The sequence below is a fragment of the Pelodiscus sinensis genome, chromosome 1 (assembly GCF_052426305.1).
Source record: "Pelodiscus sinensis isolate ZL-2025 chromosome 1, ASM5242630v1, whole genome shotgun sequence".
Classification (NCBI taxonomy): Eukaryota; Metazoa; Chordata; order Testudines; family Trionychidae; genus Pelodiscus; species Pelodiscus sinensis.
This window is the reverse complement of record NC_143052.1, coordinates 169,858,093-169,880,694: the sequence shown is the minus strand read 5'-3', so window position 1 is coordinate 169,880,694 and position 22,602 is coordinate 169,858,093. Positions and strand designations below refer to the sequence as shown.

At 44.2% G+C, this 22,602-nt stretch overlaps 1 protein-coding gene across 4 annotated transcripts in view; it reads left to right on the top strand.

The window, feature by feature from the left end:
- The window catches only part of CADM2 (cell adhesion molecule 2), a 1,018,160-nt gene that overhangs the window by 658,973 nt on the left and 336,585 nt on the right, over positions 1 to 22,602 (top strand). For 3 of the 4 annotated variants that reach the window (XM_075909649.2, XM_075909633.2, XM_075909657.2), the window contains exon 2: positions 16,798 to 16,824. The exons of the other annotated variant lie outside the window; for it this stretch is intronic. In XM_075909649.2, coding sequence (XP_075765764.1) covers positions 16,798 to 16,824 — 27 coding nt within the window. The remainder of the gene's footprint in view (positions 1 to 16,797; positions 16,825 to 22,602) is intronic. 4 annotated transcript variants of the gene reach the window in all.

Below are 22,602 nucleotides of genomic sequence, written 5' to 3'. Positions count from 1 at the left end.
TTTTATCAGGACACTTCCACTTTTGGTGCCAAAGTCAGCGACAAAAAGATTAAATAAAATTGGCCCCAAAACTGATCCCTGAGTAACACCGCTAGTAACCTTCCTCCCACCTGACAATTCACCTTTCAATATGACCCGCTGCAGTCTCCCCTTTAACCAGTTGCTTATCCACCTCTCAACTTTCATATTAATCCCTATCTTTTCCAATTTAACCAATAATTCCCCATGTGGTACTGTATCAAATGCCTTACTAAAGTCAAGGTAGATTAGATCAACTGCATTTCCTTTATCTAAAAAATCTGTTACTTTCTCAAAAAAGGAGATCAGGTTAGTTTGGCACGATCTACCTTTTGTAAAACCATGTTGTAATTTGTCCCAATTGCCATTAGCCTCAATGTCTCTAGCTACTTTCTCCTTCAATTTTTTTTCCAAGATCTTACATACTACAGATGTCAAACTAACAGGCCTATAGTTACCCGGGTCGCTTTTTTTCCCTTTCTTAAAAATAGGATTGAATAAAATGATTTCAGCAAACTGATATCTCCTGTGAAGTTGCAGGACTGGAAAATAATGTTGGAAATGCTGCTTTTTCCTCATGTGTTTTTTCCCCCCCAAAGCTTTACCTAATAAAACATACTCTCATAAAGCCACTCAATAATAAAATAAAATAAAATAAAATCTCAATAATGAGATCTTTTTAAAATAACTTTGTGAAACATTATTACCCCATAGCATGGCATATTAGTTCGAGGAATATTGTTGGGGATCTTTCTTTGTGTCTGTGTGTTTTTGTCTCCCACTGAACAAACTTAAAAATTAGATAGAAGTTACCACCAGACATAATATGATAGACTAGATGAACTGACAGTTTGTTCAGATATGACAATTTCCATATTACTACATTCTGTTTATAGAACTTGCAGATTTTTCTAAAACAGTCCCAGTAAGTAGTCACATATATATAATAAAGTTCTTGGTCATTGATGATATCCAAATACTGTATGATGTGTGAAACTTTTCTTTCTGCATTGCTTCGGAGCTTTAAAGAATTCTAAGGACAGAAGAGATCATTTGTGATTATTTAGACTTCCTGTGTACCACAGGCGATAAAACTTCCCCGGAATAATATGAATCGCATATATTTTAGGGAAAAATCCAATTTTGATTTTAAATTTATAATGTTATATTATAATATAATGGAAAATCTACCACAATAAGTGTTTCAGTAGCTAATTACTCATCCCATTCAAAAGTATTTCCAGTCTGAATTTGTCTAGCTTCAACTGCCAGACATTGGATCGTGTCATATGTTTCTCTGCTAGACTGTACAGCCCATTATGTATTCATTTCCGATGTAGGTACCAATAGACTATAATCAAGTCACCTCTGAATCTTTTCGTTTATTAAGCAAAAAAGATTGAAATAGTTGAGTTTATTATTATATATTATGTTTTCTAATCCTTTAATCATTTTCATGTCTCTTTTCTGAATCCTCTCCTCTTGCATGAGGTTTTCATGGTAACCAATTGTGGGCCAGATCCTAAGTCCTAAACTTGATTGGCATCTGTCTAGTTACTTGAATGGACTTTTAGTATCAGACTCTATATATTCAATAGCAACTGTGAGCAAGGTAGAATAAAGAGGGGAGAGGAGTCCCAGAAGGATACCTAAGGTAGAGAGAGCGATTAGGACATCTTTTGATGTGTCCAGAAGCTGAATGCAGATACACTAGGTAAAAACCTGGAACGATGGAAGTAAATTTCCTATTGATTTGTAGGATCAGAATTTCACACTCTTAGGGTATGTCTACACTACCACCCTAGTTCGAACTAGGGTGGTAATGTAGGCAATCGGAGTTGCAAATGAAACTCGGGATTTGAATTTCCCGGGCTTCATTTTCATATTGCCGGGCACCGCCATTTTTAAATGTCCGCTAGTGCAGACTCCGTGCCGCACGGCTACACGCGGCATGGACTAGGTAATTCGGACTAGGCTTCCTGTACTGAACTACCGTTACTCCTCGTTACTTCCACAAGGAGTAACGGTAGTTCGGGGTAGGAAGCCTAGTCCGAACTACCTAGTCTGTGCCACGTGTAGCCGCGCGGCACGGAGTCCACTCTAGCGGACATTTAAAAATGGTGGCACCCGGCAATATGAAAATGAAGCCCGGGAAATTCAAATCCCTTGCTTCATTTGCAACTCCGGTTGCCTACATTACCACTCTAGTTCGAACTAGGGTGGTAGTGTAAACATACCCTTACTTCCTATCTAGTGCTTTAATCAAAAGACCATCCCTCCTTTGTCAGTTTGCAATTTTGATAACATAAATGTTGGGAAATTCTTCTTTGTCTTCCTTCCTCCTTTTGTTGGAATGATACTGAAAAGAAGAGAAAAAATATCAAGGTATTTTAGGAGATGAGGGGGCAAATAGTTCCTTTAACATGAAATTATTTCTCTATACTGGGCCTCACTGTGGGAAATTCATAGAGAATAACAAGGAAAAAGATATATTAAAAAGGAAAGTATTTTCCCAACTAAACAAAAGAAAATATCCATAAAAGTGACAGAGAAAAATAATTCTCTCCCTGCCAGGCATCAGGTGGATGAAACATTGATGACAAGAGCCCCAGCTGGTTCCACACAGTATACAGAAATATATTTGTAAAGACCATTTTCAGCTAATTTGGCTGTTGTGTGGTGTGAACTTTACCAATTGACTTGTAATTGGACCATCCTGTCAATGGGAAAAAAAACTTTACAAGTATTGAACATGACATTTGTAAGAACATTACTGTCATCTGGCCTACTTTTATTGAGGACGCAGGAAATTATAATTGGGCTAACAAGCCCAATAGTCTGGCCTGTGTCCAATTATACTGTACAGCCTCACTTATGCCTCTCCTTTATTTACTCGTGTACTGCAGATAATAATTCTTCAAGTCTCATGGCCAGCTCAGTATTTTCAAAACCATTAAATATTGTGAATTCAAATTAAAAGATGGAGAACCATAAACAATTTGTGGCTGAGTTAGTATAGTTTCACACTTGAATTAGGAGCCAGCTTATGAATCGTTAGAATGTTCTTTATCACTCTTTGTAAGCCTGATTTGTCTGGCCAAAGGAGAGCTGCTGGGGCTATGTCTACACTATGGGTTTATTCCGGGATACCAGACATATCCCGGAAGAAACTCTGCCACGTCCAGGGAATGTGTCCGCTCTTCCACTTGCTTTTCTTTTCACGGAAGAGCAGACGTGCTCTTTCGGAAACCCTGTCTTCCTCCTCCCACCAGGAAGAAGGGGTGTTCCAAAAGAGGATTCTTTTCCAAAGTTTAGCCCAGTATAGATAGGTGCAATTTGTATATAGAGTGCAATTTGCATAACTTTTTCCGATAGATCATTGTAGTGTAGATGGCCTCGGATGGCTCTGGCTGTGAGAAGAAAGCAAGGATTTCTTGAAAGTCCCACTTGTGAACAATTTAAAGTGGAAGTTGCAAACAGGGCCAGGAAGTTTGATGTGCCTTAGTTCTTCTATCTTTCATAGATGCAAGGAAGATTAGGTAGTTAGGTTCTTTGTTGAAGTAAGATGAACCCCAGAATGGGTAAAGTAACTTCCTTCCTCCTTAAAACAAGTGGCATCACAGGAGGAATTGTAAATTTTTGACACACAGTTCCTCCACAAAGGTACTCATGGGGCAGTGCAGTGACATGGTGTACCCTATGTCTTGGGCTCAGTGTATGGGCACAGTATTGACTCAGACACATAGACTTTAAGGTCAGAAGAGACAATCCAGGCCACAGAATCTCACCCACTCACTCCTGTAATAATTCTATCACCTATATCTCAGATATTGAAGCCTTCAGATAGTTTAAAGACCCCAAAATGCAGAAAATCCTCCAGCTATAGAGGAAGGTGAAAAACCTCCAGGGCCTCTGCCAATCTACCCCGGAGGAAAATTCCTTCCCGACCCAAATAGGGTGATCAGCTAAACCCTGAGCATGTGGGTAAGACTCACCAGCCAGACACACAGTAAGTTCTCTATAGTAACTCCTATCATCCCTCCATTGGCCTAATTACCACTGATAATGAAAGGTCAATTAGTTACCAATATAATGTTATCTCATCAAACCACCCCCTTCATAAACCCATCTGGCTTAATCTTGAAGTCAGATAGGTCTTTTGCCCCCACTACTTCCCATGGAAGGCCATTCCAGAACTTCACTCCTCTAATGGTTAGAAACCTTCATCTAATTTCAAGTCTAAACTTCCTATTAGCCAGCTTATATCCTTTTGTTCTTGTATCCACGTTGGTATTAAGCTTAAATAATTCCTCTCCCTCCCTGGTATTTGGCCCTCTAATATATTTAAAGAGAGCAATCATTTCTCCCCTCAGCCTTCTTTTGGTTAAGGTAAACAAGCCAAGCTCCTTGAGTCTCCTTTCATAAGACAGGTTTTCCATTCCTCGGATCATCCTAGTGGCCCTTCTTTGTACCTCTTCCAGTTTGAATTCATCCTTCTTAAACATGGGAGACCAGAACTGCACACAGTATTCCAAATGGGGTCTCACCAATGCCTTGTATAACAGCACTAACACCTCCTTATCCCTACTGGAAATACCTCGCCTAATGCATCCCAAGACCGTATGAGCCTTTTTCTTGGCCATGTCACAATGGCGGCTCATAGTCATCTTATAATCAACCAGGACTCCGAGGTCCTTCTCCTCCTCCGTTACTTCCAACTGATGTGTCCGCAGCTTATAACTAAAATTCTTGTTATTAATCCCTAAATGCATAACCTTACACTTCTCACTATTAAATTTCATCCTATTGCTACCATTCTAATTTACAAGGTCATCCATATCTTCCAGTATGATATCCTGATCCTTTTCTGAATTGGCAATACCTCCCAACTTTGTGTCATCCGCAAATTTTATCAGGATAATCCCACTTTTGGTACCAAGGTCAGTAATAAAAAGATTAAATAAAATTGGCCCCAAAACTGATCCCTGAGGAACTCCGCTAGTAACCTTCCTCCTACCTGACAGTTCACCTTTCAAAATGACCCGCTGTAGTCTCTCCTTTAGCCAGTTGCTTATCCGTCTCTCAATTTTCATATTTATCCCCATCTTTTCCAATTTAACCAATAATTCCCCATGTGGCACTGTATCAAATGCCTTACTAAAGTTGAGGTAGATTAGATCCACTGCATTTCCTTTATCTAAAAAATCTGTTACTTTCTCAAAAAAGGAGATCAGGTTGGTTTGGCACGATATACCTTTTTTAAAACCATGTTGTAATTTGTCCCAATTACCATTAACTTCAATGTCTCTATCTACTTTCTCTATCAAAATGTTTTCCAAGATATTGCATACTACAGATGTCAAACTAACAGGCCTATAGTTACCCGGGTCGCTTTTTTTCTCTTTCTTAAAAATAGGAACTGTATTAACAATTCTCTAATCAAATGGTACAACCCCTGAGTTTAGAGATTTATTAAAAAAAATTCCTAATGGACTTGCAATTTCATGTGCCAATTCCTTTAATATTCTTGGATGAAGATTATCTGGGCCCTCCGATTTACTCCCACTAAACTGTTCAAGTTTGGCTTTTACCTCGGATATGGTAATATCTACTTCCATATCCTAGTCCCATATGTTATGTTACCATTATCCCTAAGCTCTTCATTAGCCTCATTAAAGACTGAAGCAAAGTATTTGTTTAGATATTGGGCCATGCCTAGATTATCCTGAACCTGCACTCCATCCTCAGTTGTTAGCAGTACTACTTCTTCTTTTTTGTTTGTTTTTTTCCTATTTATATGGCTATAAACCCTTTTACTATTGGTTTTTATTCCCTTTGTAAGGTCTAACTCTACATGACTTTTAGCCTTTCTCACTTTGTCCCTACATGCTCTAACCTCAGTAAGGTAGCTTTCTTTGCTGGTCCCTCCCATCTTCCACTCCTTATATGCTTTCTGTTTTTTCTTAATCACCTCTCTAAGATGCTAGCTCATCCAGCTTGGTCTAAAACACCTGCCTATACATTTTTCCCCTTTCTTGGGATACAGGCTTCTGACAGCTTCTGAAACTTTAACTAAAAATAATCCCAGGCCTCCTCTGCCTTAAGATCCAAAGCCCTCCTTATAGCACCACTGCCTGAGCCATCTATTGAGCATCATAATCCTGTCACATCTTAGTTGCCCTTCTCTAGGAACAGGCAGAATCTCACTAAAGATCACCTGAGCCTCGATTTCCTTGAGCGTCTTCCCCAGCCTGACATAGTCTCCCTTGATTCGTTCCAGCGAGAATCTAGCCGTATCATTTGTTCCTACATGAAGGATGATCAATGGACTCTTTCCTGCTCCCTTTAGGATTCTCTTCAACCTCAGTTCCACATCCCATATCTTAGCACCTAGCAGACAGCACACCCTTCTATTTTCTGGATCAGCTCTGGTTACAGGCCTATCTATTCTTCTCAATGAGGAGTCCCCAATCATGTAGACCTGCCTTTTCTCTGGTGCAATTCTCTGGTCTATCTCTTGTTTCCTCTGGCTGCAAGTCCTTACCATTCCTATTTTCTCTTGTAATCCTCTTCAATCCATCCTGTATCCTCCTGATGCTTATTATTGGTGTTGTCTCCATCGACTCTTCGCCTTTATCTATGGGACTAGCCACTCTTATCTTCTTCCTTTCCCTTCCATCTTCATTGTCCACCTGCTGTACCCCTTCTTCATTCTCCAGCTCCGCATACCTGTTCTTGAGCTCTGTTTCTCCTTCACTGACCCATCTTTTCCTCTGCCTGGTTCTCTTTCACATGCTTTCACTGTCCATTTTCTTCACCCAGCAGTCCCTCCTCCGAGGCCCTTGATCCTTCTTCCATCTGCATATCTAAGCTTTCCCCTTCAGGCACGTCATGCCTTTGCTCCATCATCTGTTCGAACCCCCTTCTAAACTCAACCACAGATTCCACCTGCATCTCCAATCCTTGGATCTTTTCTTCCATCAGCTCTATCACGCGGCACTTCATGCAAACAAAACTCTTTTCAGGTAACCCCTCCAGAATCATGTACATCCCACAGCTGCCACATCCAATTATCCTCCTTGTGTTTTCTACTACTTGGGCCATGGTCACTACTGCCTTTGTGTTTTATCTGATTTCTCACCAAAATCCGATTAGTCCGGCGAACACAAAAACAAACCAAAACACCATCCCCCCCATGGAAGACACAAACCCCAAATAAGTCTCAATATCCAAACTCCCCTTACAAACTCCCACTCAGACTCCCCTGTTTACAGCTGTTTGCTAGCTCCTGTACCACTGCAGCTATCTGTGCCGGCTACCTTAATAGGACCCCTAATCAGCGAAGCCCCACCCCCTAATCATGGCTCAGCTTCTCTCATAGCACACTGCCCCTACAGCCTCTACACATACAAACAATACAAACACAAAACCAAATACAAACTTCTCTTCCAACAGAACTCCCACCAAACTCCTCTGTTTACAGTTCAGTTTGCTAGCTCCTGTGCTGCTGCAGCTATCGCTTGTCATAGGTTAGCACAATCCACGTTTGACAAGAGTAGTCAGGTGGAATTCCAGTCTCTGGTTATTAATACTGCTATAGTATGTGGTGCATTAGTAGTCATATAGCCTAGGTTCTGAAAGGTAGTTTTAACAGTTGGTACCAATGACATAGGGAAGGGAAGCAGAGAGAGGTTCTGGAGGCCAAATTTAGGCTACTAGGAAAGAGATTGAAATCCAAGATGTCTATGGTATCATTCTCTGAAATGTTTCCAGTTCCACACACAGGGCCAGGTAGATAGGCAGAACTTCAGAGTCTCAACGTGTGGATGAGACGATGTGTAGAGAGAAGGGATTTTGATTTATTAGGAAGTAGGGAAACTTTTGGGCTAAGAGGAGCCTATAAAGGAAGGAAGGCTCTACCTAAACCAAAATGGATCCAGATTGCTGGCACTTAACTTTAAAAAGGTCGTAGAGAAGTTTTTAAAATAAATGCTAGGGGAAAACTGACAGGTGCAGAGGAGCACATGGATCGGACAGAAACATGTCTTAGTGGAGGGTCTACTGAAAGAGATTCTCTATGTTTTAGTCAAGAGGATAGGATGGAAACTGATAAAATATGGGTAAGATCAGATGAGAAACAATCAAATGAAAAAAAGTCTAACACATCAGGAAATGGCAGACAGTGACACATTTGTAACGTGCTTATACACAAACACTAGAAGCCCAAATAGTAAGATGGATGAATTAGAGTTCCTCATATTAAAGGAGGATATTGATATAATAGGAATCACAGAAAGCTGGTGGAATGAGGACAATCAATGGGACATAGTCACAACAGGGTACAAAATACATCGAAAGGACAGACTGGTTAATGCTGGTGCTAGAGCGGCATTATATGTGAAAGAAAATGTAGAATCAAATGAAGTAAAAATCTTAAATGAATCAAAATATTCTATAGAATTTCTATGAGTAGTAATTCCATGCTCTAATAAGAAGAATGTAGCACTAGAGATATATTATCAACCACCTGACCAGGATAGAAATAGTGACTATGAAATACTGAGGGAGATTAGCAAGGCTATCAAAATAAAAATCTCGATAATAGTGGGGGATTTCAATTATCCCCATATTGACTGGGTACATATCAACTTAGGGCGGGATGCAGATAACATTTCTACATACCTTAGATGACTGCTTCCTGGAGCAACTCATTCTGGAACCCACCAGGAGAGAAGCAATTCTTGATTTAGTCCTAACTGGAGCACAGGATCAGGTCCAAGGGGTAAATATAACTGGACTGCTTGAAATAGTGACCAAAATGTAATTAAGTTTAACATCCCTGTGGTGGGAAAAACACCTCAGCAGCCCAACACTGGTATTTAATTTCAGAAATGGAAACTACACAAACATGAGGAGGTTAGTTAAACAGAAATTAAAAGGTATAATGACAAAAGTAGAATCCCTGCAAGCTGCATACAGATTTTTCAAAGACACCATAATAGAGGCCAAACTTCAATGTACATCCCAAATTTAAAAAAACACAGTAAGAGAACCAAAAAAGTGCCACTGCAGTTTAACAACCAAATAAAAGAAGCGATGAGAGAAAAAAAAAGCATCATTTGAAAAGTGGAAGTTAAGTCCTACTGAGGTAAACAGGAAGGTGCATAAACCAATCCCATTAAACCTATTTATAAATGATCTGGAAAAAGGGGTAAAAAGGGGCAAATTTTGCATATGATACTAAACTACTCAAGATAGCTAAGACCAAAGGAGACTGTGAAGAACTTCAAAAAGATCTCACCAAACTAAGTGACTGTGCAACAAAATGGCAAATAAAATTTAATGTTGATAAATGCAAAGGAATGCACGTTGAAAAAATAATCCAAACTATACATAAAAATGATGGGGACTAATTTAGCTACAACTACTCAAGAGACAGATCTTGGAATCATTGTGGATAGTTCTCTGAAAACATCCACTCAGTGTGCAGTGGCATTAAAAAAAGGCAAACAGAACGTTAGGAATCAAAAAAGGGATAAAGAATATGTTGCCGGCAAGGCTATGTCCAGACTGCAAGCCTCTTTCGAAAGAGGCTTTTTCTAAAGTATCTTTCGAAAAAGCCTCTTTCGAAAAAGCGCATCTAGACTACAATACACGGATCAGAAAATCAATCCGCTTTTTCGAAAAAGAGCGTTCTGACTGCTGGACGCTCTTTCGAAATTAAAAGCCACCAGGAACCGCTTCTGCCAGGGCATGGGGGCAGCATTTCCTTCCGGGTGCTGCTGCCTGCCTTTGCAGAGACGCGTGGTTAAAGGGACGCCCCTGAACATCCGTTGCTCTGCTTCTGCAGCTACCTTTGCTGTCCCCCTAGGAGGTAAGAAAGGCATTGCAATGCTGGTTTAGAGTGCTCAGCTTCCTGGGACACCCCAGCAGGTTTTTTGTTTGGAGGTTTTTCTGTTTTAGACCCGTTTTTTCGGCATGGAGCCAGAGCTGCCCCTGGGCAGGCGATGGCCCCATGCCATCATATTGCAAGTGTTGCTGCATCTGCATGACACAGTCATGAGGCTACTTCCCCATCTGGACCCAGACCAGAGGTACAAAGGGATCCGTCATGCAGCCCCACTGCCCTTGCCTCCAAACTTCTTTGTGGACAGGCATTTTTGGAGGCTTGACACCAGCTCTGACTGGTGGGACTGACTCGTTATGCAGCTCTGGGATGACCAAGAGTGGCTATGCAACTTCCGGATGCGAAAGACCACTTTCCAGGAGCTGTGTACCTGGCTAGCCCCTGCTCTGCAATGGCAAGACACCCACCTGTGGCCTGCTATCCCCGTGGAAAAGAGGGTCGCCATTGCCCTCTGGAAGCTGTCAACCCCCGACAGCTACCGCTCCGTGGGACACCAATTTGGAGTGGGCAGGTCTACTGTTGGATACATCCTGATGGAAGTAAGTCATTGTCTGGGGACAGTCACAGTTTGGGGTGGGGGGAAGGGAGACTGTCAGGAAGGGCAAAGTGGAGTGTGAGTGGGAGGGAGCTCCTCCACTCACCCTGAATTGTTGGGGGAGGGGAGTTCTGAGGAGGGGATTCCCGGGGTGTTTGAGAGGGAAGGTGGGTGGTGGGTTCTCCTCCTAAGAGATAAGGCACCCCTTCTAACATTTTGTTGTCTGTCTCTTTCTGCAGGTGGTGAGGACCATCAATTCAGAGCTGCTCAACAGGCTCGTCTGTTTAGCAGATCTGGACAGCGTCATGGCCAGCTTTGCTGCCCTTGGCTTCCCGAATTGTGGAGGAGCGCTCGATGGGACACACATTCCAATCCGTGCACCGCCCCATCGAGCAGCCTAATTCATTAACAGAAAGGGCTACTTTTCTATGGTCCTCCAGGCCCTGGTCGACCATCGTGGCCAGTTTTCTGACATTTGTGTTGGGTGGTCAGGGCGGGCACATGATGCCCGGATCTTCAGGAACTCGTACCTCTACTGGAGGCTTCAGGCAGGAACATTTTTCCTGCATCACGACTTTGCAGTTGGGGATGTGCACATGCCGGTGTGCATAGTGGCTGATGCCGCCTATCCCCTGATGCCGTGGCTGATGAAGCCCTACACCGGCCACCTGGATGCGAGCAAGGAGCAGTATAATGCTCACCTTAACCGGGCTCGCAAGCAAGTGGAATGTGCATTCGGACGTTTAAAAGGGAGATTCCGGTGCTTGCTCACACGGCTAGACATGGGGGAGAGCAACATCCCTGAGGTGGTGGCTGCGTGTTGCGTTCTCCATAACCTGGTGGAGAGGAAAGGGGAGGCCTTCCTACCAGGGTGGGGTAGAGGTGCTGATGGCCAGGAGAGACACTTTGCCCAGCCCCGGACAGCTGCTATCCACCAGGCTCACCGGTCTGCTGTTTGCATACGGGAGGCCCTACGGGAGCGATTCTCAATTGGAGGCCACTGACTCTACTGAGGGGCTTCTGCCTGGGGACTGGGCCCTGGCCCAATAGAAGCTTCCCTCCACAACCCATCTCCTGACTCTGTTTGGAGAAATAATATACACCAGGGTTTGTCTCAAAATAATAAGTTCTGTTTTATTTTTTAAAATATCACTCACTGGAAAATAGTATAACTGTTGCAAACATAAAAAAGCTTTTGTTCATTTTTGATGTAGAAAATATACTTTCATGCCAAACTACGTACAATAAACATTTTGTTTAACACATTCCTTGTCATTTAACTGGGGTGATGGGGGTGCTTGAAACCTGGAGGGGGGAAGGGGATCAGGTTGCATGGTGCTTGCCTGATCTCAGTCTCCTGCTTGGGCCTCGTGTTCGGGGTCCACCATGGCCATGGGATCGTGTGGTGCGCCTGTCGGTTGGCTGGATAACAGCGGGTAGGTGCTCTTGGGACTGGGAGGCCTGGGGGAGAGGAGGGCCAGGGGGAGAGAGGGGCTGGGGAACTGGAGGGAGGGCTGGGGGAGGGGGAGGTCCAAGGGGGGAAAGGGATGCTGCTGTGGAAGGGGGGTTTTGTGGGGCGGGGTCATGGGGTGCTGGAGGAGCAGGACCAGGCACAGGAGCAGGCAAGCTGCAGACCTCCCTGAGAGTGGCACTCAGGGATGTGCACTGCTGGACCAGCTCCTTCATCAGCCAGTCATGTCACTGATCCTCTGTCTCCACCCTCTCTCGCAGGATGGTGTTGAGCTCCTGCACGGCCTCCACATGCTGCCTCAGGATGTCCGCATAGACACGCCTGTGTCTGCGGCTCCCATGTCCCCGAGATGGAGGTGGGCTGGGGTACTGCGGCCCTCTTGCACGGCTGGTCCAGCTGTGGAGGAAAAGAGGAAGACACAATCAGTCATAAAAAACTGGACTATGTAGCACTTAAAATACTAACAGGATGGTTTATTAGGGGATGAGCTTTCGTGGCCCAGACCCACTTCCTCAGATCAGAGTAACACGGCTACATTTCTATCACAATCAGTCACGTGTGCAACAGCTGTCCAAAAGGGCATGCCCTCTGCTCGAGACAGGGGAATCAGACATTCTGACAGTAACACCGTGTGTGACCTGGGCATCAGCCTGAGCATTACAGGTTTCCTTTGTGCATCACCCACTGTGCACCCACCTACCCCCTCCTCCCTCGGGTGTTACACAACCTCACTGCACTTACCTGCTGCTTCATCTCCGGCGTCAGATGACACCTGGGAGGCATCTGGGGTCTGTGTTACTGGCTCCAAGGTGAGGGTCGCTGTCTCCTCACTGTCCTCCTCTGGCACCATGTCCCCGTCTCCTGACTGCTCTGGGTCCTGCTCTGGCGCGTGCATCACAGGGTCTGCCAAGCCTGACTGCACAAGACGCCGTGGTGTGCGTGCTTCACCACCACCCAGGATGTGGTCCAGCTCAGTATAATAGGGGCAGGAATGGGGGGCTGCCCCAGAATGGGAGCTCTCCTCCCTGGCCTTCACATATCCTTGGCACAGCTCCTTAACTTTGGAGCGCACCTGGTCCTGGGTGCGGGGGTAGTGTCCTTTCTGGGCCAGGGCCTCTGCCATGCAGCCATAAATGTCCGCATTTCGCCGCCTGCTTTTTAGGGCTTGTAATGCCTCCTCCTCTCCCCAGAGCTTGAGAAGGGTCTTGAGCTCTGGCCCAGACCATGATGGTTCCCAGCATTTGGAGCCCCTGGTTGGGTCCCCAGAAGGGTCTCTAGAAGGGCCAGGAGGGTCTTGGGGCTGGGACATTCTGCACTTAACCAGCCGTGTGCTCTGGCTGCTTTGCTGCCACAAGTGGCTGTGAGGGTGCCTGTCCCTTTAAGAAATGGCTGCAGACAGGAACCAGAGACATGCAAGGCATGCCCCAGATTGTCTACAAGGGCTTCTTCCTGGAGGCCATTATTTTCGAAAAAATGGCCTCCCCGCGTCCACACTCACTTATTTTCGACGGATCTCCATCGAAAAAGGCGTTCTTCCTCGTGCAATGAGGTTTACCGCCGTCAAAAGAAAAGCCGCGTTCTTTCGATTTAATTTCGAAAGAACGCGGCTGTAGTCTAGACGCAGGTGAAGTTTTTTCAAAAAAAGGCTACTTTTTTTTTAAAAAACCCTGAGTCTGGACACAGCCCAAGAGTAAATCTTAGGTCCGACACTGGGTCTCAAAGTACAAAGACATGCTACATGGGTATCTGTCAAACATAAGCAGTTTATTTTCTGACAGCTATCAGCTGTGCCCCTTAACCAAAAGAACAACATGATAGGAAAAGCAGCATTTCTTACATCCCTTCTGCTAGCCGGGGAACCCCATTTTGGCTGCAGATGAAGTGGGAGACTGTCTCAGCTTCCAAGGGGCCAGTACCCAAAGACCATCGGTGAGGTCCAAATTGCTGTGCCCTGGTGCAGCTTTAAATACTGTCTCTCTACCTTGTTTGTGGCAGTTTTTGAAATTTCTGGGGGTTACTCATTGCTTGCTACAGCATGGCTCAGCTATACTGCTTGTCCTTTGACTTTGTTTACATGATCAGTACATTTAGGTAAACAAGATTGTTATGTTCCCACCCTTATCTACAATTCATTCTTACTACAATGGTGTATGTTCCTAGAGGCTTGCTTCTGGCTCATCAGTAGTAGGGAAGGGAAAGTGGGGAAGGGAATGCAGGCCTCACCACCCCTATACTTCATACGTACAGAGTTCTTCCGCAAGTTACCCCTACAGAATAAGACAGAGAATATCTTATTGCCTCTATATAAAACCATGGTACACTCATATCTTGAATACTGCATATAGATGTGATCGCCTCATCTCAAAAAAGATATATTGGCCATGGAAAAGTAACACTCCTCAATCAGAGGGCCCTTTTGTCAGTCTCTGCCACAACCCTCACCTGCCTGGAGGTACCCCTACCAACCTCCTTCCCCTCTCTGTCCCCCTACCTATCATGAGCTCAGCTCTTCTCCTCAGTGGTCCTGTACCCTCCCCCTTTGGCTCCAGCCATCACTGCCTACCCCTGCTTGCATATCTCTGCTCTTCCCAGCCCTATTTCTCCACCCCCTTTGCCCTCGCTCCCTGCAGTCCCGTGCCCAACTCTGCTCCCAGAGCTTGGCTCCCTCCTCTTACCAGCCTGTTTCTCCTCTCCCCGCTCGCTCTGACCCCTTCCCTTGTCCTGCCACTCCATGGATCTGGGCAGGGGTTCAAAGCAGCAGGGATCTCCTACCCCCTCTTCTGCTGCACCACCCCAAGTCCCCTGCCCTGACCCTACTCTGCTGACTTGAGCAGGGCTCTATTCTGCTGCTCTGCAATATGAGCTCTGAGGCTCCCTGCAGCTACTGGCACTCTGCTACAGCAGAACTATTTAAAAGGACCAGGTCAGGACTGCCGCTGCCCTACAGAAGCCCCAAGCCCCCTTAATTCTGCCAGGCCCAGAGGTGAAAATATTGAACATTTCTTACAGGCACTGTCCTATTGCAACCCAGGTCCCTGCCAGCTCTTTAAATAACTCGCTGCTGGCTTTTGCCACAGTTCAACCAGCTCTTGTCGGAGCTGTGCACCAGGGCACACCTGCTTACTTTCACCTCTGGCCGGGCCTCTATGCAGTTGCCTCCTTTGCCTCCTACCCCATTGGTGGGTCTGATCATGAGTATCAAGACCGTAACTGCCTCATTCCAGGGGAGCGCTGCTGCTGCTGTGCCTTAGATACACCCATCTGAGGCTCGATTTCTCTAGAGCTCACTTTTTTTCATTCAGTTTGAGTCCTTGACAGGACACAGTAGCTCCTGCTGCCTTGCACATTCAACCAGTGTGGTGGGAAGGAAATGAGCCATGGCTGCATCTCCTTTGGTTGCTCCTCTCTCTGCCTCCTCTTTCCCTTTTCTAATGTGAAGGAATATTGGCTCTCAGCCCATCTTTCCCTTTGTGGAAAAATTCATAATCCATACACAACATATATGCAACAGGCTATGTCTACATTACAAAGATAAATTGGAAAAAAAACGCAATTTGCAGCATGAAATTGCATATGTTTTTCCGATTTACTTTCAAAAAAGGCTTTTCCTCGGGTATTCTGGAAAAGCTCTGCAGTCAAGACATAGCCTAAGGGAGTGAAAATCACTCATTTCCCTTCACAGCTATGCACAATAGACTTTCATTCTACACCAGTTCACTTCAGGATCCAACAGGATGGCAGCATAATGAAATCCTCAATTTGGATCTCCCTGGTCTGTCACCCTCAGGACATGACCAGTCCTGAATGAGGGATTTTGCCAGACCAGGGAAGATCATTTCTGACCCCTCTGCCCTCTGCTGCTGGCCTTAGTACCACCTCCCTGCACCCACCTCCAGCCTCACTGCCCAACCAGCTCTGCCAGGCTTCCAGCTCCACCGTAGCAACCCACTGACCCCAACAGCTGGGCTCCCAGCATGGCCGTGGCAGCCCTCTGCCTAGCTAAAGCCTGCTAACACTTTGCCCAACCTGCTGCCAGCCCAGACAGACTTCTGCAGCAGAAGGTCTCCTGGCTGCCAATCCCCCTTCCGGCAGCATGGCTGGGGACCTGCCCACATTCTCCAGGGCTCCTGCCTCTGGCCCTCCACCGGAAATCTCTGCTCAAGGAAAATCCATGGTCCTCCTTGTCCATGGGTGATGCCAGACCAGATAGAACTGGTTTATAGAGTTTCAACCTATATATGTTTAAGTTAAAAGTATTACAGAACATAGATTAGCAACTACTAGGTATATATTTTCAGAGCTATGGGATTGTTTGTAAACAGGCCTGTAAAATATTTAGATATACTTCTGTCTATAATATCCTTACAAAAATGTAAGAATAGTTTACCTTATTTTCTTTTTAATCAAAACCAGGATTTTTTTTCATCCAGTTATACAGGAAAATAAAACTGAGAAATAGAATCAAAGGGCAACTAATTCATGCTTTACAGTTTATGCAGTCCGGCACAAGCAAAACTGTCCTGAAAGACAAATGTGTTTTTAAAGTTTGGAAATATGTATAATGTGGAAACTGCTCTTTATGATTAATGGTAAATGATTTTACTGTACTTCTTGCTATACTTTTCAAGGTCTTTTTTTTTTTTGCCACATATTAACTAAATTCAAAACACAGGTCATCCTTCTTGACAGAACCATTGGTCACAAGAAACTACACACCTCAAAGAAATTGGTCAAATAATGTTAGAAATAGTTTTTATTAGCTCTGGATCAATATTGATAAAGTTTCTCTATATTCTTACTAAGTAGTCCCTTTGTCTAATCTGTATTTGTTCTCTTCTCCTTGTGCAATCTTTTCCTTGGTTCCAGCGGCTGCTACCAAGAACAAAGTTAAAGGTGAGTTTCCACTTCCCTTCTTTGATTTTCATTGCATGGTTCCGCAGTGCACATTATCTTACTCGACTATTCTTTTTCTTCTTAATTACAAATCTGACAAAGGCATCTATCAGGCTTATGCTCTGATAGATTGCCCTTTTGGCTTCTGTAATTGCTTATAAATGCAAAGTGTTTACTGCCTGTTATCAGCCATCAGTTTGTTTTTATACAGGCAGTCCCCGGGTTACATGGATCCGACTTACATCAGATCCCTACTTACAAACGGGGTGAGGCAACCCCGCACTAGCTGCTTCCCCCCAGCAGACCAGGGAGACGCGAAGCTAGCGCCCCCCCCCCGCCAGCAGACCAGGGAGACTTTTCTCAGCAGAGACCTCAGCTTGAGAATAAAGGACTGAGGGAAGTGAGGTGTGGGAGAATAAAACTGAGCTCTGGAGAAATGTTTGGCTAGAGTTTCCCCTACAATATGTACCAGTTCCGACTTACATACAAATTCAACTTAAGAACAAACCTACAGTCCCTATCTTGTACATAACCCGGGGACTGCCTGTACTGTAGTTTGCTTGAACTGCTAGGCTACGTCTAGACTGCCCCCTCTTGCACAAGAGAATATGCACATGAGGCAAAGTGGTGAATATTGCTGCACCTCTTATGCATACTTAATGAGACATCATTTTGCACAAGAGGGGGGGTTTGCACAAAATGGTGGTTCATTAAGTATGCAAATGAGGTGCGGAGATATTCACCGCTTTGTCTCATTTGTATATTCTCTTGCACAAGAGGGGGCAGTCTAGACATAGCCCTCCAGTATGCGGACAAATATTAAAAAAAAATGGATAAATATAAAACAAATACACTGAGTTTGCTATCTTTCATGTTCCTTAGTAAGAAACTACTTTATTCAATCAATATAAATATAAAATCTAAAACTCCAAAGCTATATTAAAAATGTCTAATAAATTGGGGTGCTGAAACAGTTTCTATAGCACTCATGTTCAGAGCCATTGAACCGCACTGTAAACCCTTTTTAATGGTGGAAACCACTTCAAGCCACAGAGCGCTGCCGTCCTCCCAGCACTCTTAGTTCCAGCTCCTATGCCAATAAGTAATGTTTAACTACTCTCTATATTTTTTCATCTCTAGACCTTGTCATAAAATGTCGTAAATATTTGTCAGGAGAGAACATTAAAGCCTCTAAACCATTCCCCTCTTCTTTTTACACGAATATAAAAAGAGCATAATTCTTTTGTTTATGACAGTATATCCATGCCCCAGAACATACTATAGTCTTATAGACAGAAAATTATAACTTCATCATAGTATCAGAAGGAGTGTGAAGAAAGGGAGTCAGTCTATAAAGGAATAAAACTTAATTATTATGAACATTTTAGCTTCAAAAATTAGCCATGAATAGAAGATTAGGAGTTGTTACCTCATTTTCATCTATCTGCAACAGTACTGAATACTTTAGTCCTAGATAAAAAGGAATCTCTCTCTCTCATCACTCAGGGTATGTCTACACTACAATGTTAATTCGAACTAACTTACCAGACTAAAAAACTAGTTCGAATTAGCGTTTTGCTAATTCGAACTAGCATGTCCACATTAAGTGGACCCTGAACCGGGCTTAAGGATGGCCGGAAGCAGTGCCGGCAGGGCATCAGAGGAGGACTTAGAGCGTGGAGATGCTGTCTCAGGCTAGCCGAGGGCTGCGCTTAAAGGGACCCAACCCCCACCCCGGACAGACAGTTCTCAGGGGTGCCCCGCTTGAAAACCAGTCCTGGCTTGGAGTGCCTGGAGTGCCCACACTGGGCACATCACAGCACTCGGCCATCAGCCCGGCTGCACTTGCCGCAGGCTGCCATCTGGGGAGAGGGGGCAATTGGGGGGCTGCAGGAGAGCTTCCACCCCCAGAAGCCAGCAGAGCCAGCCCAGTCCTCCCCATCGGGGGCTCGTGCCCCATTCCTCCCTCACCTCCTTCCACTTACCCTTCCCTAGCCCCTCTTCTTGATGTACAAAATAAAGATAACGTGTCTTCCAAAATGGAATCTGTCTTTATTGAACAAAACTGGGGGAGACTGGGAAAAGGAGGTGGGAGAGGGGAAGAGAGAGGCTGGGAGAGGGGAGGGCAACTAAAATGATCAGCGGTTGGGAACAGGTCCCATATGAAGAGAGGCTAAAGAGACTGGGACTTTTCAGCTTAGAAAAGAGGAGACGGAGGGGGGACAGGATAGAGGTCTCTAAAAGCAGGAGTTGGGTGGAGAGGGTGCATACAGAAAAGTTCTTCATTAGTTCCCATAAAGAAGGACTAGAGGACACCAAAGGAAAGGAATGGGTAGCAGACTTCAAACTAGTAACAGAAAGTTGTTCTTCACAAAGCAAAGAGTCAACCTGTGGAACTCCTTGCTGTAGGAGGCTGAGAAGGCTAGAACTAGAACAGAGTTTAAAGGGAAGTGAGATCAAGTCATGGAGGGAGGTTGGGTCCATGGAGTGGTATTAGCCGGGGGGTAGGAGTGGTGTCCCTGCCCAAGGTTTGTGGAAGGCTGGAGAGGGATGGCACGAGACAAATGGCTTGGTCACTGTCTTCGGTCCATCCCCTCCAGGGTCACTAGGGTTGGCCGCTGTCGGCAGACAGGCTACTGGGCTAGATGGACCTTTGGTCTGACCCAGGACGGCCATTGTAAGCTCAGGGCTCAGGGTCGGGGGTCTCAGTGGACCACCTTGATTCTCTTGCACACCTGCTCCTGGGTGGCCAGACTGGCAGCTCTCCTGCCCTAGACAGCCACTTTCCTGTGCCTAGTGCGGAGATTGTGGACGAGGTCCACGATGTCTGCACTGGACCAGGCAGGTGCCTGTCTCTTGCGGTCCCAGGCAAGCTCCCGGGAGCCGCCAGCCTGGTCTCGGGAAGAGGGGGAGGGCTGGGGGGCATCGGGTGGATTGCTCGATTCGTGCCAGGTGCAGGGTCTGCTGGCTGGGTGCTGGCAGGCTTGCACCTGGCACGGGCACCGTAGCCAGCCCGTGCCCCTTTAAGAGGTCCGGGGCCGGGAGGGGGGGCAGAAGAGTTTCCCTGGTGTTGGCCAGAGTGGCCACCAGGGAAACCTGGGGAGGGCTAGCCTCCCACTAGTTCAAATTAAGGGGCTACACACCCCTTAATTCGAACTAGTAAGTTCGAACTAGGCTTAATCTTCGTAAAATGAGGTTTTCCTAGTTCGAACTAAGCGCTCCGTTAGTTCGAATTAAATTCGAACTAGCGGAGCGCTAGTGTAGCGCCTATGAAAGTTAGTTCGAACTAACGTCTGTTAGTTCGAACTAACTTTGTAGTGTAGACATACCCTCATAGATGCTGGTGGACCAGTCAGTATTTTATTGCTTATTCTGATATTGTAGTGGCATAACCTTTTGGGTGTAGTTGGTACAGCAGTGGTTTTGCCTCTCTTTCACTCTAAGGCTTCCACCAGTCTACCCAGCCTCTACTGGTTTGAAGTGTCTTTGCCTCCAGTCCTCATTAATGTTCCACACCATGTGAGGTTCCCAAAGTCCAAAATGAAACCAAATAAATGTAAAATTTTCCAACGTGTCAGGTTTCTTTGGAAACTTAATCTTTATGACCCTTCTTCCCTGCTTCTTCCCACTAAAAAAAACCCTTCCATCCTGCCTGGATTTGTGCAAGCCATCGGCACTGTGGGTATGTCTACACTAGCCTCCTAGTTCAAACTAGGGAGGCTAATGAGGGTGACCAAAATTGCAAATGAAGCGCGGGTTTTAAATATCCCACTCTTCATTAGCATGTTCCCAGGAGGTCACCATTTTGGAAATTTACTAGCCTGGAATAACCGCCCACATCTACATGCAACAGTGAAACGGGAGTTGGAAGTAAAGCCCTTAATTCGAATTAGCTGTTAAACCTCATTCCAGGAGGATTGGGTATGTACTAAGGACCTATGAAAAGGTAATACCTGGGTACTGATTAATCTGTCAAAAAAAGAAGATTCCCTAATACAATTAAATATTTTTAAATTATTAATATACCATAATTTCTTCTCCCATTGTTTTCTCCTCCATTATTTTCATAATTTAACAAATAATTTAACAAATACATCAGACTGCTTTATAGCAGATCTGTCAGTGTTGGCCCAACTGCTGAATCAAGGCCTAGAAATCCCTATTTTATTGTGTTCTACACAGGGAATTTTTTCTGATTATGAATTTGCAAACATATTTAAGGTTTCTTTAAGAATATGCTCTTCACCCTGAAGATTCTGAAATCTCAGTATTTTCCCCTAATCTTTTAAATCATAGTTCCTTATAGGCTGTTGTTGTTTTTTAACTCTAAAGGAACATTAAGTAAAATTTCACTTATATGCCCAGGCCACAATTTATATGTGCCCTAGGGCAGGTATAGTTTAGCTATTTGAATCAATTTAAATTGTTTATGCTTGCTGGTCTTATCATTCACCATTCAAATATGAAAACTTGACATAAGTATTTAGGCTTTACACAGGATTTAACAGATAAAACATAGGACTAATAAATTTATGTTTAGATAGGCCATAAAGAGAATTAAGAACTCCAATATATTCCCTATTCAACAAGTCAAAGTACTACATAAATATTATTAATTGAATGCTTTCAGATATAAATAGAAAAATACATAAATAAAGCTCATTAAAGTAGAATCTGACAGTTGGCTGATGACACTTTGTTGCAATATTACAATAGTGAAACCAATAGTTAAGCTGTAAATCAACTTTCTTCCATGCATGACTTTAAAAAAAATCTACTTTTTGGCTGAATCTTTGCATGCATTGGTAAATTTGGGGGAATCAAGATACCTAGTGTTAGACTGAAAATGTGCTTTTGTATGTGCATAATATGAAGCTTCCTAGTAATAACAGGAATGATACTATGGAGTAATGTTCAACTTTTGCACAACTTCATAATGAATAAGCAAATGATCAAGAACACACAGTATATATGGAGACACAAACAATCGGTATCCACAAAAAGTATTCTAACACCCAACATTAGTCCTGCATATGTATACACGGCCAGTCAAACAACAAATGGACTTTCATATATGAACACATACTAGGAAATATAAAGAAAATCAAAGTATATTGAGACTTCACTCATCTGTGAACATAGTCACATGTTCTTCACCCACACAAGCACACACATACACACCAAAACTACACTGCAACTGTATTGTGATGATTTTAACATGTAGCAAGAGCAAATCTTTTAGTGGTTTGGCTGTTAATTGTCCTCAGTCTGCTCTTGCTCACCTCCCCAGTAGCTGCAGGGAAGTCATCATTTTGTTTTCTTTCCTTCACTGCCCACAACATTGAAACAGAGGCACCATATAGCTTCAGGAAGTTGAGTAACAAACTGGCTCTTGGATCCCATCTGCATTCACTATGGCTGTGTAAAGAAATAGTACATGTCCTCTCACTGCTGTTTATTGCTCTGTCTCAGTAGTGAAGAAGGTTCAATTCCTAGTCCCCTTGATGTGCAACACTCATTTTTACAATAGTTATCTAACATACATTTGAAATCATTACACACTAACAGTTGAAGGAACACCTCACTTCAGGAAGAGTTTCTCTGCTGATATGAATCTCAGCAGATCCCTAATAATCTCAACTGATACTCACTTTTGGGTCTTGTGCCCCAGCTGATGGTCATGGTGGCAATTCTCAAAGTCATGTGTTTTCAGTTTCAGTTCAGGAAATCTCACCCTTGTCCCCTTGCATCTCACCTGCATCCCCCTCTAGACTGCAA